The sequence below is a fragment of the Dreissena polymorpha genome, chromosome 2, assembly GCF_020536995.1.
Source record: "Dreissena polymorpha isolate Duluth1 chromosome 2, UMN_Dpol_1.0, whole genome shotgun sequence".
Taxonomy (NCBI): Eukaryota; Metazoa; Mollusca; class Bivalvia; order Myida; family Dreissenidae; genus Dreissena; species Dreissena polymorpha.
The window spans coordinates 134212098-134228565 of NC_068356.1; the positions used below are offsets into that span (position 1 = coordinate 134212098).

At 33.8% G+C, this 16468-nt stretch overlaps 1 protein-coding gene across 4 annotated transcripts; it reads right to left on the reverse strand.

Annotated features, from left to right (window-relative positions):
• Positions 1–6760: 6760 nt before the first annotated feature.
• Positions 6761–13918, reverse strand: LOC127869079 (uncharacterized). 4 transcript variants are annotated; one of them, XM_052411368.1, is made up of 6 exons: positions 13312–13918; positions 12005–12145; positions 11341–11452; positions 10905–10918; positions 8247–8320; positions 6761–7063 (listed from the first exon to the last, which is right to left on the reverse strand). In XM_052411368.1, the coding sequence occupies exons 2-6, from the start codon at positions 12110–12112 to the stop codon at positions 7003–7005; spliced, it is 369 nt and encodes a 122-aa protein (XP_052267328.1). In that variant the 5' UTR covers positions 12113–12145; positions 13312–13918; the 3' UTR covers positions 6761–7002. The 4 variants fall into 4 exon arrangements, with proteins under 4 accessions (XP_052267328.1, XP_052267327.1, XP_052267326.1 ...); XM_052411367.1 differs by having other exon boundaries at positions 10905–10921; positions 13312–13914; XM_052411366.1 differs by having other exon boundaries at positions 10872–10918; positions 13312–13885.
• Positions 13919–16468: the final 2550 nt, after the last annotated feature.

Here is a 16468-nt window from a genome sequence, read left to right on the forward strand (position 1 = left end):
TTAATAAAACTGACAAAACAATGACCAAAACGGTACGCCATAGTTCATTTAAGACGCGTATGAATACAGTTTATGTAAATTAACGTGTAAACATTCGAATCGGGAAAACACAGGTTTCCGACACGCTTACCTTAATGCTATCGTTAATCCAATTGTTATTACAATTAAGCTGACAACTTTTATCCGATGTTATGCACTTCCACTTCTATCTTCCATGTCTTTATCGAAACTTAGTTTAAACCAAAATATTTTTTTGTATTCCTATCGAAATAGTATTTACCGTATGTTGCATTCAAAGCGTTCCCAAAGAAACAAAAATCTGTATGCCCAAACTATGACCATGGAATAGATTGCGATGATTGTATCTACATAATTCAAACGGCAATGTCACGTTTCACTCTTTTAAGAGGTCTTGTTCTATTTAAAATAATACACATTTGATGACATTGTTAACAACTGGTTTGACATTTACCAACAGGTTGTTTGAAAGCGTAGATATTCTTGTGTTTATGTTCATGTGCATGCCTAATGGGATCTACCTTGCAATTAGAGCATTGCATAACTTTTCAATAGATTTAGTAGCTCTGAAGCTCTCGAGAGACATCCTTAGTATGAACTCTACCAATAAAATGAAAAAGAGTATACTTGAGACATTTGACATTTATGCTTAGATAAATAGCCGGATCGTGGCCGGATTGTTTACGGCCATCAACACCAGGACGGGTTCTACTTTTTGGCAGCCAAACATGTGTCTCGTTTTTCTATATAAGACAGACAGACAGACAATTTTATTGGCGAATACAATTAGTTCATAGCCATTTAAACATAATACATATTAAATAAATATCATTTCAAGGAAATGTGATTGATAGAAATTAGTTTTCATACGGAGAATATTCTTAACATATTCGATGTGAACTTAATATTTGGACTTACTTTTACTGAAACAATAGATATTGAGTTGCGTATTATAACTACTATAACATTTAACCGTTCCGATTAAGAGCGACAAACGAAGACAATACCAAATAGATATTAAATTAATTATAATAATGACTGAAAATAATATTTAAGTATTCCTATATAAAGATAATTACAACAACGACAATACAAATATGTATTCAATTAATTATAATAACTACTGATAGATATTAACTTAATCATCATAATAATAAAAATAAATATATAAGACGCGTGTCATTGAGGGAATATGATTAGTTTTATTCACGGATAATGTGTTATTGTATTCATGCTAAAATTTTGGATTTCCCTCAACATTTGTAAGAACAATAACAATTCCAAGACGTTTAATCCGTCGCAGACGATGAAAAGATATATCGTACTAGATTATGATTACGAGCAAATTAGTCATTTTAAGAAAACAACCGTCTTGCAAAACAATAAACGCCACATCTCTTGAAGAACACTTAAAGCACTTAAAACACTTAAAACGTATGAAGTTGAAACATTCTATTAAGTGTGCAGCTATTCATAATCACACAACAATATATCGTCACCTTTAATACATTTCATACGCTTCATGTCGCTGTTTACTGCAACCGCGAACACCAGGAAGTACAAAGTTGGGGGAGGGAATATAGTTACACAATTCATGGATTAAGCCGAACAAGAGCTCAGATTACTTGCAGATATATAACTGTTTAAAATATTGAAAACATTGACTTTCAGTTCAGCCTGCGCAAAGGTTGGCAAATATATTTGCATGAAACGATTAATGTCCTAACTTGACAAAGGCTTATGTGTGATAAAATTTAAAATAATTGATTTGCGTATGCTGACTTTGTTTCTGAATACTTCAAATGTAAAAGCATGGCATCGAGCGTTGATAACGATGTTTTAATGAAAATCAGTGGTTCGTTACTTGATTGCCAAGTATGCATGGACAAATTCGACAGTCCCCGGATTTTACAATGCCAGCATAACCTCTGCAAAGTGTGTCTCCATGAGTTGGCATGGAAACACTGTTTAAAGCCTGGAAGTAACGTTGTCAGGAAGTCTTCGTTTCCATGTCCATCTTGTCGAAGGGAGTGCAAACTCGGCAAAGCCGGGGAGATGATGACAAATGACAAATTACTAAAGCGCTTTCCAGAAAATAGACTCTTGAGATTGCTGAGGGAAGGAAAAGTCAACTCAACATCATTGAACACAGATGAAAAAATCATTGGCGAGATAACTACGCCTTGTAAGAGAAATGTTAATATTGAGCAAGTTATGGCCGCTGACATAAAAGTGCATGGAGAGAAAAAATTGTTTGAAGAGAAAAGAGCTAAAAATCGTCACTATACGTCGTCGAGTGCAATAAAAGATTCGGCTTGGAAAAGTGATTTCGTACTAACACGGTGTTTTATGTACGTACATTTTTTACATTGCATACTGAAGTTCTTTTACGAATATAATAAATCCATGATACTATCTGCGTCGAATCAAAACAAAGAACTGCGCCATCGAGCAAATACTTACGCACTTGTAGCCGGGCTAGTGGAGGTTTGCCACGAAATCCGATCTTTGCCTGAAACCAAACCAGTGGTGCCAAATGTCGAAGCTATAGCAGACAAAATACTATCGCTAGAGGAGCCTATTTCTCAATTTCCTTTTGAAGTGGTATTTTACAACAATATGTCGGCGTTTGAACAAACGGTCTTAACTTAAATGCTAATGGACAAGGAAGAGAACAAAACCTTTTTCAGCAAGATATTACAGAGCTTGAAAGAAACATCTGCAAATACAATCAAAATGGTGTTTGTTTGGCCATTGAAAATCGTGATGATGTACAAACGATACTTTTCATGAAATGTTCCGGTGAAAATTAAGGTAATTAGTGTTGAAATGTTTACAGGTTTAATAATTGTTTTATTAAACATTGTATAGCTTAATATTATTATTAATGAATGGAAATTTTTATTCTTGAAATGTTATCGTACTTATGCCCATACAATTGATACATAGTTGTTGTCAAAACTATCATGAATATATTGGTACAATGACACCGTCAACTAAACAAGTTTGTATCAGATAGGTACACTTGTATGGTACATGGTGATTAAATATATTCGCCCATTAAAGGGATCTTTTCACGCTTTGGTAAATTGACAAAATTGAAAAAAGTTGTTTCAGATTCGCAAATTTTCGTTTTAGTTATGATATTTGTGAGGAAACAGTAATACTGAACATTTACCATGGTCTAATATAGCCATTATATGCATCTTTTGACGATTTTAAAACCTAAAAATTATAAAGCGTTGCAACGCGAAACGATTGAATAATTTGGAGAGTTCTGTTTTTGTCGTTAAATTTTGTGAAACTACGACGAGGGCAACCTTTTTTATTTATTTTAAATGGAAATAATACACTTGATATTACGTATTTAAATATAAATTTGGTTTATAAAACGAGATTTGATTGGACTTAAAGTGATAAAGAGCATACATTGGAGACTATATATTGAAATACACATTTGGTTTTCAAAACAGTATTCGGTTTGACTTAACTTAGAGTGATAGAGAGCTTATCATTAAGTATTAGATCGCTGGTAAGAATCGCAATAAACTATATAACCAGCTTGTTGCATCTAACGCAGATCTTGGTTTGATTTGAACGAAACTTGCCAATGGCAAAAGAGGAAAGGGTAATTGCTTTTATAAAGTGCATGAACTATGGAGTGCCCTGTATGTTTTGGGCCATTTGGCAATCCTCGTATATTGCTATGTCAGCATAACCTGTGTGATGGGTGCCTGAGATAGTTGTCATGAGAACATTGTATTCAACCAGAAAATGGTATTATAAAGAAAAAGTCATTTCCATGTCCAATCTGTTGACGTAATTGTACACTGGCTAAAGCTGGAGAAGCGATGACAGATAAAAACGTTTAAATCGTTTTCCAGGAAACATACTTTTGAAAGAAATCAAGGGGAGCCGATGAACAGCTGAATATTGTGCATTCGAATTGGAGGAAGATGCTCGAAATAAGCCTACACATACCGATGAAGTTTCAGTAACAGATCATGTGAAACAAACATCCTTTTCCGTATGCACATTACCCATAAATCTGTTTGGACTTCCGGTAAAAGAGCACGTTTGAGTATATTAAGACTTTGATGATAGATCAATGTGATAATAATCCTTAGATATCTATTCGCATGTTTCTTCGGTTTATTGAATGTATGTGTGCTCTTATAACCGCCTTTTGGAAGGAAGCTTGTTTTCAGATGTTATCGAGTTTTAGTGTCATGTTTCTTTATTCCAGTTGGACAAGGACACTGATTGAATGTACAAAGATACTCAATTACTATATACATTATGTATATACTATAATGTTTATCTATGACTTTGACTTTTTTTTAATTCTTAGTTTGTGGCAGAAGTGTTTTTCATAAATGAAGTAGAATGTTTGCAAAACATTTGCACTATTTTGACTTTCGTGAACAGTTTTCTATTCTTTTATGCAAAAATGTTAAAATGTAATTTTTTTGTGACTATTTAATTTTGTTTTGAAGATTAAACATGTTTTTGTTTTAAAAAAATGTTCTGTTTCTGTTATTGAATAAGTGCCTTTGAGAAGAAATAATAAGAGCAAGTTAAGAGCATATCATCTAGACCATGAGAATGGTAGATATAATAATATCAATAACTATAATAGATATAGTAAGTTTAAATGCAATTTTGGAGAACACGAGATTTAATATAGCCAAACTACGCCACAGATCGTCAGAGCGAGCATAAGCGATCTTATTAAAACCTTGTTAGCAGGTAAAAGGTTGACGAGTTTAAAACAAGAATGAATTTTGTGAAGAAAAGGTACCAGAAAATCAACAAAATATGAGTGATATAATTGAGGTATAAAGAATTTTCTCCTGTACAGTAGAAAACTCATTGATCTATACAAAAAGCAGATTCACTGCTGGGAACTCCCCAATATTTCCTTCATAGGACACACTGACGACATAGTTTTTGCTTCTGCAACAAATATGAATAAACATGTAATATTGACAAAATGCAAGGTTTTCATTAATTTCATATATCATCGATTTTAGACCATATCAGAAATCCATATGTTTGATGTGTTTAGTAAAAATGCCAGCATTTAAAGAAGGAAAGAATAACAAGACCATGTAAATACGCAATTGTCTATCACTTGTACATAATTTACCAGCATGAAAATGCTGAACAGTCTAACTTTTAGAAGCAAATGAAGACAACTGCAATTTAATATAAGCTGTGATTAATGTCTAAGAAGTAGGGGAGAATGATCGCATAAACGATTAAAACGAACATTTTTAATATAATTATATCCTTTATTGTTTCTTTTCGTTGGCTTCGTCGTTTTCGTATACAAAGCTAATGTTGCTTTTGTTGTTGTAAGCAGTTTTTCTGAGAAAAAAATTACATTGTGTGGTGGTAATAATATTGATATTTTACTACACATTCGACTTAACGAGATTATGTAATCTTTAAGAGCGCGCATACCAAACAGTTAAACTTATTTGTGTCGATTACCCCACATTTGATTATATTCACATGAAGGAATTCGTAGGAATTCAAACCGTTAAACGACAAATCATAGCGATAGAAAATATATTATTCCGATTCTAACACGAGCTTTTTTTTCTAAGTTTCTATTTAGAAAAGCCTATTCGTAAGCACTCGCTATATTTATCTTAACTCCGTCCGTATACCTTGACATTCCATTATTTGCGCATATCAATCATGTCCGTTTATCACATAAAAAAATGACGTAGAGTTCATTTATAAAAATTGAACAAATCGCATAATTATTAGAAAAAAATCAAGCTTGTCATTGCAATCATTACTGCAGTGAATAGAACATGCTAATTAATACAGCTGATATAAACAGTTTTATTAAGTTTATGATTTGTGTAGATGTAATTATATATTTTATCATAAAGTTTAGGCTTCCGTTTAAAAAAAATACAATTACGGTCAGTTTGAAACGATTCTATTAGAACGCGTTTATGTATATGCACTGTTCAATTTCCCAGAATTATCCAGAACTATTTTCAAGATATTGGGCTCCGCCCATAATAATTACAATATAATACTAATACTTGATTTCCGTCGTGGTCTATAGAAAACAAGCCGTCGTATGAGAACAGCCATTATAGTATCACGAAACTTTAACGCCATTGGTTTAAACTGCAAACATTTGCAGATTGCATGTTCAAACGGCAACATGTAAATATATCTATCTTTAGAATACGAAGTGTTTCAATGGGTTTAAGTCGCCCGAGCTAGGCTGAACTGATAGTAAATCATAATTGAGAATATCATGCGAAATATGCAATAGAAGTTACCAAGTGTTCATTAGGTTTGTCGCATTCGAGTATTGTACCGTTGTAAAATCATAGGAGGGAAGCCTTTAGTAGTATTATTTTATTTTTCATATATATGCTATAATATTTCTATTATAGCATATATATAAAAAATAATAGGGGCTTCCCTCCTGTGTGCAAAATTGAAGCATGTGACTATTTAGATGACTAGTACGTGTTCAATAGGGACTTGCATTGCATGCGTCCGTTTCCTTAAAATATTGTTTTATTCAAACATGCCATACTCTGCACGTTATTTCGAAAAGGAATATCTCAGACGATCTTCATTATAATCAGGAAATTACGAGAAAGTCTTTCAGCGAATTAATTTATAATGAATTTATGGTTTGTTCTGGAAAAAAAACGTTCATGTATAAAGAAATCACAAACAAAGGTAAAAGGTAAAACGCAAATTAATTGTTTACAAAAGATTTATTTAGTTAACAACACAAATAGTCTGTTAAATATCGAAAGTAAACATTAACATCACATAAGGTATATCGTAAGCCCTCAAATCATTTCCTATATAAACAAAACTCACAAACTATTTTAAATAACATGTTAATATTACGAAAATTATGTACCGAGTTACACTGAGTTATGAAACAGGAATGTGTCATTGTCAGTTATGATGCTGGTAGTCAACCGTGTTAACTCAAAGAGCTGCAACTGTCTTGGGCGGATAACACAGCCCCAAAGCTTGGGTGGTAGGTCCCCTACAAGAAGTAAGAAAAAATAATTTACTTAATTGAACACATATATTAACTAATAACGCTGACCATTCTTATTGACAGTAAGGGGCAATTGCACAGTTAAGGACTAGAAACGCGTTTAACGTGAAGAAAATGTATCAAACAGTGTAAAATAAACAAATTAGTTTGCACTTCCGTATGTGTAGGATCTCAAAAATCTATTCCACGGTTGCGTAGACGTAACATTCACTCCTCTTTTTTTAATTGCACTCCTGTTGTTTTCTATCTAGAGGGAACGACTTACTTACTCGTGGGGACGAGTAAGCTACGTTGTGGGAAAAGACTTACTAAGTCGAGGTAACAATATAGAAAAAAAGAGGAGTGCAACAACAAATAAAAGAGGAGTGCAATGAAAACAAAGAGCGGTGCAATAAATACAGGAGGTTGCATTAAACAACAGAGGAGACAATTTTAGCTATCTCGAGGGAACGACTAAACTTATTCGTTCCCACGAGTTAGTCAGCCAATGAAATTGTTTGTTATATAAATTTAACTTTTAGCCATGATCATCATTCACCCCTCCTTTATTTACTGCACCGCTCTTGTTTCATTGTACTCGTCTTTTATTTAGGTTTGCACTTCTTTTTTTTTCTATCTCGTTCCCTCGACTGAGTAACTCGTTCTCAAGACATAGCTAACTCGTTCCCACGAGTTAGTAAGTCGTTCCCTCGAGTGAGTATTTCGAGGAAACGTGAAAGAAAAAAGAGGAGCGCAATTAAATAAATTCTCTCCTCTTTTGTTTTATGCACCCTTCCTTTATTTACTGCACCGTTCTTTTTTTAAATGCATTCCTCTTTTGTTTAGTTATGCACTCCTCTTTTTTCTATCTCGTTCCCCCGACTTAGTAAGTCGTTCCCTCGAGTTAGAATGTCGGGGGAACGAAAAAGAAAAAAAGAGGAATGCATTAAAAAAAAGAGGAGTGTATGTAACCTCGATGCCACCGTACTATTCAACTTAGTTTTCTATTCTTTAATAAAAGTGTTATTTAAGGGTAAATAAATGCCTAAATAACGTAGGTTTATGGTTAAAATTGTTTATTCCTGCCAAGCCTATAAAAAAAGTATTAACTTGATTGATTGATGTTAACAATTAATTACGGTAGCTATCATTGCTCATTTAATTATGATAATGTAATAAAGAGTACCACCTTAAATGCACATCTCCAATCTGGTGAATATCCTGATTGTTGATGTAGTAACGCCGTGGGCCAAATCGCGTGATCTGAAAAGTGGACCGGATAATTAGAATAACGTAGATGAACGCCATTCTACACGTACGTTAGAACACCAGCACAAAAATACAGGAAAATGTATTTAATGTGAATCCACCACGACATGAAATTGAATTGAACTTTTAACACGTTTATATGGTTAGATCGCCAAAACATGCTTAAATAAATACCTTTTTCATTTAGAAATATGGAGGGATAATGTGTTTTTACATTTTGTAGCCCAAGGGTTCTGCAAGTTGAAAGCCCGAGTGGCTTTCGAAATTCTCACAAAATCAGTGAATTAAAAATAGTAATTAATGAGACAGAATATGTATGCATCTCGAAGGTAATGAGAGTTTTACGTATCATAAATGCACGTCCTAATGTCAGTACATTACATAACAGTTTGTCAAAATAACAATACGATGAATTACCAGAACGCCACATTACAATAAAGCCCAAATATAAGAACGTCACAAAACCAGTGCCTCTGATTAATAGAAGAACACATTACTAGAACGCTTTAGTACAAATACGCCAAAATATATGAACGTCTTGATACTGTTGATACCAGTACGTCTGATTGATACCAATAGGTCAAATTACCAGAAGCCGCAATACATAAAGCTGCAATATATGAAAGTCACAATACCAGGACAACACATCACTTAAACGTCACAATACTAAAGCGTCACAATACCAGTATCTACTCAATACTAGAACGCCACAATTACAGGACGACACATCCCTTTAACCTTACAGTACTAAAGCATAGCAATACCAGAACAGTATATTACTACATCTACCCAATACTACATCGTCATAACACCAGGACGACACATACACGCCACAAAACTAAAGCGTCACAATACCAGTACGTCACATAACTAAAACGTCACAATACTTTAATGTCACAATACTTAAACGTCACAATACTTTAACGTCACAATATTAGAACGTCACAATACCAGAACTTGACAATACGTAAACGGCACAATATAAGAACGTCACAATACCAGTACGTCACAATATAATAACGCCTAAATACCAGTACGTCACAATAGAAGAACGTCACTCTACCAGTACGTTACAACATCGGAAAGTCACAATATCAATTCGTTACAAATATGAGTCCGCCATAGTATCAATTCGTCACAATACAAAAATGTCATAATACCAGTAGATCATAATATCAGTGCGTCACAATACTAAAATGTTACAAAACCAATAGATCATAATATCAGTACGTCACAATAGAAGTAGATCTAAGTAATATTTAAAAATCACAACACCAGAACGTCAAAATATCAATAAGTTACAATATATGCACGCCACTTTAATAAAACGTCACATAAATTGAAAGGCTAAACCCTAAATGCTCGTTCATTAATGCATCTCAAAATGGAGGTGGCGCGCGTGATTAACGGCCGTGAATACTAGTAAGTCATGGACTGGAGCGTCACAATACCATAACGTCAACATACAAGTACGTCACAATACCATAACGTCACAATACCAGAAACTCACAACACGAAAACGTCACAATACCTGCATAGTAACAATGTAAGAGTTAATGACAAAATATTACTGTATCTGTGAAGGGGAAGTAATTCGGATACAAAAACTAAACAAAATTAAGCATAAAGCCCAAAGAGTGATCTCCCCTGTAAAATTCTGTATTAATAAATTATTACACGTTATTGAAAGGCATGCCATTTTTTAGTACATTTGCTTAAACACAAACCCAAAGGTGTGATCGCTTTTCGTATTATTTCAGTTTAATTCAAATTCTTCCCATAAAATGCTACTTATAAATTTTCCACATTGAACCGGTGGGGGATTAAAAGTAAAAAAACATCGTCCGCCCTTTCGTAATCTTTCCGCGGGCGCACCATACATACATATATAATTTACACTTAAAAGAATTTTCATGGAAATTTGTTTAAATGTTACGGTTATTAAGACGATGTTTAGAGGCTACAAGTCCGTCGGCGGATCTAGGTCAAGGTCAGACTTGAGCGTTAAATAGTTTGGCTTTTTTGCGTATGTTGGCTCCAATATTTAGGTCACTGAGACGACGAGCAGAAGGCATAACCCAGTTGCCCTGTCAGGTATCAAAATCAAATTTAAATGACAAATATAAAAACTATATGCATATCAACTAAATACCTACTGTACCATTTAAAGATAGTTCAATATTGTCTAAACATGTTCGGGCAATGAGGCAATTTCATTCCAATAAAGAATTGGTGAGGGAACCACTAACAGCTCGTGTAATTAGGAACCTGCCAGTGTCCTATGGAACCAGAGTAGAAGGAATTAGTTACTTAAAGGTCACGGTCACAATGTTTTGTCGAATGATCGAACCATAAGTTCATCTGTACTCCATATATCCTTTGCATGAAGGATTTACATGAATTTCTCACTGTATGCCATAGAGATATTCAGAAGGCATTGGCCTTGGAGACAATATCACCTACACCCTGGTCTTTCTGACGTCATCAACTATTTATTGAATGCCTAAGCTTCAACATACAGACGCAATCGTACAGACGATATTACCATGTTCAGTTGTCGTAGTGCTTGACTGTTTACCTTCCATGGGTTTACTACTGAAACAATTAAACAAATATGTTTTGCGCAGCAAAAGCAAAATGTCACGTATGGATTCTAAAGGTTTGGACTACATCTTAACCCATTTATGCCTAGCGTCTAGAAAAAAGGCCTTGGCAAACAGCGTAGACCCAGATGAGACGCCGATTGATGCGGCTTCTTATCTGGGTCTACTCTGTTTGTTTAAAGGAATTTCTGTAAGAAATATTCTAAATATAGAAATAAATATACTGGACATCCCTTATTTTGGAAATAAATTGATCCAATTTGTTTAGAAGGATGTGAGAGTCCACTAGGCACAAATGGGTTTAGTTTAATTAGAGTTGGATCTAAAGAAGATTTACCGAATTTCATAGAAAGTTAATTATACTCCGTTATTAAACGAAATTAACGGGATACACTAAAATAAATATCTCACCTGCTACAGTTTTCGGTTTGGCGCGAAAGCACGCGGGTTTGTCGTACTGGGCGCAGACAAACGATGACGAGCGACGCAGCCGTTCGTTTACAATTTTGGGTTCCCACTCAAACTGTAACAAGCAATAAAAAAATTCCATCTTACTTTTCTTTTCTTTTTTAACTGTTAAAATCGTTATCTCACTGCAAGTGACTACATTTACCCTTTACGGATAAAGATTGTTACGGGAATATACAGGTAAGCATTTGGTAGCTTATAACAAATGTACGGCGAAGCATATGGAATACGCTGGAAGCATACGGAAAATATACGGAAAACGTGACTTAGCAAACATGACAATAGACTAAGACTCCGATTTTGACACTTCGACACGTGTACAAATGAGTCGCGTTCTTAGAAAACTGGTCATAATGCATGTGCGTAAAGTGTTGTCCCAGATTTGCCTGTGCAGTCCGCACAGGCAAATCAGTGACGACACTTTCCGCTTTTATGACATTTTTCGTTTAAATGAAGTCTCTTCTTAGCAAAACTCCAATTTAGGCGGAAAGTGTCGTCCCTGATTACCTATGCGGACTGCAAAGGCTAATTTGGGACGACACTTTACGCACATGCATTATGCCCAGATTTCCCAGAACGCGACTCATTGCTTCCCACGGAAACTCACCTCCTCTTCTTTGGCGCCAATTTTCACGAGAAACTCGTTTTCGGTGCGAGATTTCAGCAGCCCTTGCTCACTTCCCCGCCGCTGATCCATATCAGCATCGCCGGACATGACGTCACGATATGTTAACAAATGCTGTCGTTTCTGTGAAATACCGACGCCATTTTGAAATATGTTATCATTTACTTTACATTTGTTTTCGTGCACACATAAATCGATAATATCAGAACTGTGACTCTGCAAAAATCAATACAGCATTCCGACAACACTTATATCAGAACAAATGCATTTCCTACAAGACTTATATCCATTTCAACTCTATTACAATTAACATTCGAATCCGGTGATTTTTATGTCAAACAACTTAATCTAAAATACTAAATGTAGGATATATCTTTTTAATTGAGTGTTCTTTGTGTGTGACAATGTGGGCACACTTTATTTGTATGTTATTTAACGTGTTAAAACAATGTTGTATCAGTGCAGATCTTTAAGTTGTTAGAAATCAGTCGTGTGGTCTGTATACAATTTAATCCTTTTTGGAGCTCATACATCTTGTTTTTTCATAACTATCAAAACTCTTTAGTTATAAAAAAAAATCACAAGAGTATGTTAGGCCTACGAAATTCCGTAATGCAGCAGATAGTTCGCGATGGTTTATCTTTATTTTGATGCATCGACCACAATATTTAATTACATTTATGTACATTTAAATAGTGTTACCTAGAAAGTGCTTAATTCTCAAGCATTAGTGAGCAAACTACGATTAGTTATTAATAATTTGATTAATTTCTAACATGGTCGATGTTGTGACGTTAACAAAGCATGCATTAATAATTCAAGAAAGTTAGCATAAGAAATACTTGGAATTGATTTATATTGATTAGGTTTAGCATTTGAGATACAGCTGACAATAAAATGTTAACGACAAAGATATTCAGTGAGCGACTTAATGAATCAATAACCTGTTCATGTAAACACTTTTTGTTATATTCATTATATGACAACTACCGAACATAACAGTTACAGAATATCTACGTATTCAAATGCACGGCAAACAACATTGAACGATTAACATGAGAATAACGATGATACAATTTCATAATAATTATCTTAATAAGTATAATATCAAGGCTGTGATACCCATATTAAGAATATATACAGATTTGTTGAAATTCAAATTATCTCTATTTTGATAAATTATTAAGGAAGTACTTTAATATGAAACAAAACATGTAACAAAGACAATGCATATCGTTTTGATTGGTATCGTTTATATAAAAAAGCCAAAACAGAAATTCAAGCCTTACCTTTTAAACGCTGATCAAAGTCAGAAAACCCAACCGCAAGTGCGAAATTCACAACTTCAGAAATCGCATTTGACACTCGATTCAGCTTATTCAATCACAGCTAATACATGTTTAATTTAAATATCAAATTAAGTTTAAACAATTCGTGGAGCTTTGGTAAATAATGAATGCAAATACGTCGAAATTTCCCCTCGAGTTTTCCTTGTGTCGCAGCCGCTACTGTTTATTCTTCGACAAAAATCGGAGCTGAATTTATCAGCAGTGGTCCAATGTCGTCTCATTTATCAACACACTAAATAAACTTTAATAAATACCCTTATCGTGTATCTCTGGGTTTTTCTTTTATTCTCTGAAGTAAGTTTTAAATCGATTTAACATATCATCACTGATTAATGAACGAAACAGATAGAGATAGAAAATGGCAGCGAAAGTTATCCGTTGACATTAACTTACTTAATTTTCCCTATTCAAATATATGTCATTAAATAAACAGTTAATTAACGAGAAATTCCAAAATAATATTGATCTTTTCATTATTGACAAACAAATATTATCAATCCAAAATAATGGTGCGCCAATATCTGCAATGTAAACACATATGAACTATGTAACACTTAGTTTTACAGCGTGCTTTTTTTTCAAACAATCTGTGTCAACTGTCTTCAAAAGTTTTCAAACGCGAATTGTTTTATGGGTCAAATAATCACATTTTAATAATAAATGTTATCTATTAACCGCATAAAGCCTACGATCACACTTGGCAATTAAAACTCGGTGTAGATTTTCAAGGCCATTCGTTTGCTTTAACAGACACTTACCGGTAACAGTTTTTGTTTTAGTAAGGGACAGGTAGTAAACAGCTAAAATTGCATGTTTGCATTCTACAACTGATATACGTAAATCAAGGCTGGAATTAGCAATTGTGTGTGTCCAATGTAAAAATGAAAACAATAAAAGCAAAACATTTTATTTCGATACCTCATCCGCCACTTGCGTTAACCACTTCTAGAGGCAATTTTAAACACTTTATACGTATTTAATAAGTATTTCTAAATCCCGTTTTATAAGCTTACGATAGCCTATATAAAACGTTGTGTTTTATAAAATTATTTATAAATTTTGGACACGAGAGGATTATGTCAGGATTGAGTTGTTTTTAATCAATTTAATTAAATATTGATGTTTCAGTCTAATATAAAGCATGAACGTTAAGAAAAAAGTTTTTCTTAAATATCCCATTGTTTTTATACAGTCGATTTATATTTAACGTGAATTTAACGCTGCATACTTAATTCATACTTGGCATGACCATTTTCAAGGAGCATATGATTGAAAGGTCAAATTATCTTAACTAAATTTTAATTTAGTCAAGAACCTGTGGTCTTATTTACGGATGCTGCCACCAGTCCATTTAGACAAATTTCCATGTAACTTGTACACTAGCCGAGCTAGTAAAAATTAAATAAGTCATTTGTTTCTACATGAACTACAGTTTATTTACATAATATACACACATTTTATTTCAGCATTTCCAACAGAAGTAAAACATAAGACATTTTAAATATATACACCACGTTAGAAATATGTTAAGTTTAGATTCATTCTAAAAGCTCCACAAACAACAAAAACATCCTTTCCAAAATCCCTCTCTTCAATATAACTTCAGGTTTATATACTAAACCCCCTACCCGAACTCTCAGGTTAACCTGAATCCTCGGTTAACCTGAATCCTCGGTTAACCTGAATCCTCGGTTACCCTGAATCCTCGGTTACTTTAAGAGTACCTGAAATTGTACTTAGTCATGGACCTGACCATTCAATACCGAAGTGTCAGACACCCATTGATAAACAATTGTACCCATAGATAAGCAATTATCCAGAACTGACCTGATAATGAGTGATGTAGGTGTACCTGAGTTTACATAATATATTTTAATCTACCTGAAGAACTATCACCTTAGATACATGCACATGTTTTATGTAGTATAATATTTATACCAGCATTAATGAATAATACCTCAAAAAGTGAAAATAATCATTATTGCTATAAAAACATTTTAGATGCAAAATAGTAAAAGAATCACTAATAAAATAGCAAATGTATGGTTTGTATAAACTGCAACACAATCAAGTAAACGTTTCTAAAATCCCTTCAAATTCTTTTGAATCCTTCCAAATTAGTGATTCCTCAACCTCTAAAAACATTACTTTCTTGAGTTATTTTGATTTGTAACATGTTTGAAAAGTACGTAAAATTGAAAGCTACGATAAAATGTGGAATTGCAGCGATTGAGTCGCATCCCTGGGGCATAATTATTAAATTTGAAGACTCTTTAACAGTAAGCGAGCGTGCAAACTTTTGCATCAAACAGAATCTAAGATGAATATTATTTTGTGCGGCCTTAAAGCTGAAGAATGTGTTAAGTCTTATGACAATACCTCTCGTCATTCTGGCACGCGTTCTAGATGAAATATTGCGGCTTTACCTATATCATCTCATCGAAGTATGCCATAGGTTTTCAGATATCGTATCCGTTTACTATGTCATTGTACTGGCGAGATAAATATTTACTCGATTGTGATCATCGCGGATTAAAGAACGACGTAACATGTATTGTTTGATGTCGAATCTAAAAACAACTACAGTATAATGGCAACGTGTTCTTTTGTCACTGTAGCAGGATTTGTTTTTATTTGAACAGAGTTGCTGACAAAAGAGTTTCTTAAATTGATATATCAGATTTGTTTTATTATGTTTACAGGGCTTTAAATGTTTGTAGTGTTCGAAAATGCCAGAGTGATTGCAAAAGAAGAACATTTTCCATTTTAGTGCCCCGACAAAATGAAAGACATTTAACTTGTTTCCATAATCCATTTCCGAATCCATATACGAACTGCGAAACTAAAAATGAGTTATGTGAACAATTTGCTGACTTTTTTTCTCCAGAAGATTCAAAAGATTCGTGACTCTCTTAGTACATTTGAAAACTTTCAGCCAACAAACAAAAATGTCCCAATGTTGCAGTTATTTGAAGATCTTAACCATGATGAGATACGGAAACTGATTGGGGAGATGAAAACCACATCGTGTGAGTTGGATATCTTGCCTACTGATATTTTAAAATCTCATATTAACGCTCTTCTACCTTTTATCACT

Excerpts from the sequence above, each read along its gene's own strand:
- LOC127869079 (XM_052411365.1), bottom strand. The coding sequence starts at position 12,112 with ATGTCCGGCGATGCTGATATGGATCAGCGGCGGGGAAGTGAGCAAGGG. Across the intron at positions 10,922-11,340 it reads CAAACCGAAAACTGTAGCAG|TAGTAAACCCATGGAAGGTA; the intron begins GTGAGATATTTA and ends TAATTGTTTCAG. Across the intron at positions 8,321-10,871 it reads CACTACGACAACTGAACATG|ATCACGCGATTTGGCCCACG; the intron begins GTAATATCGTCT and ends TCCACTTTTCAG.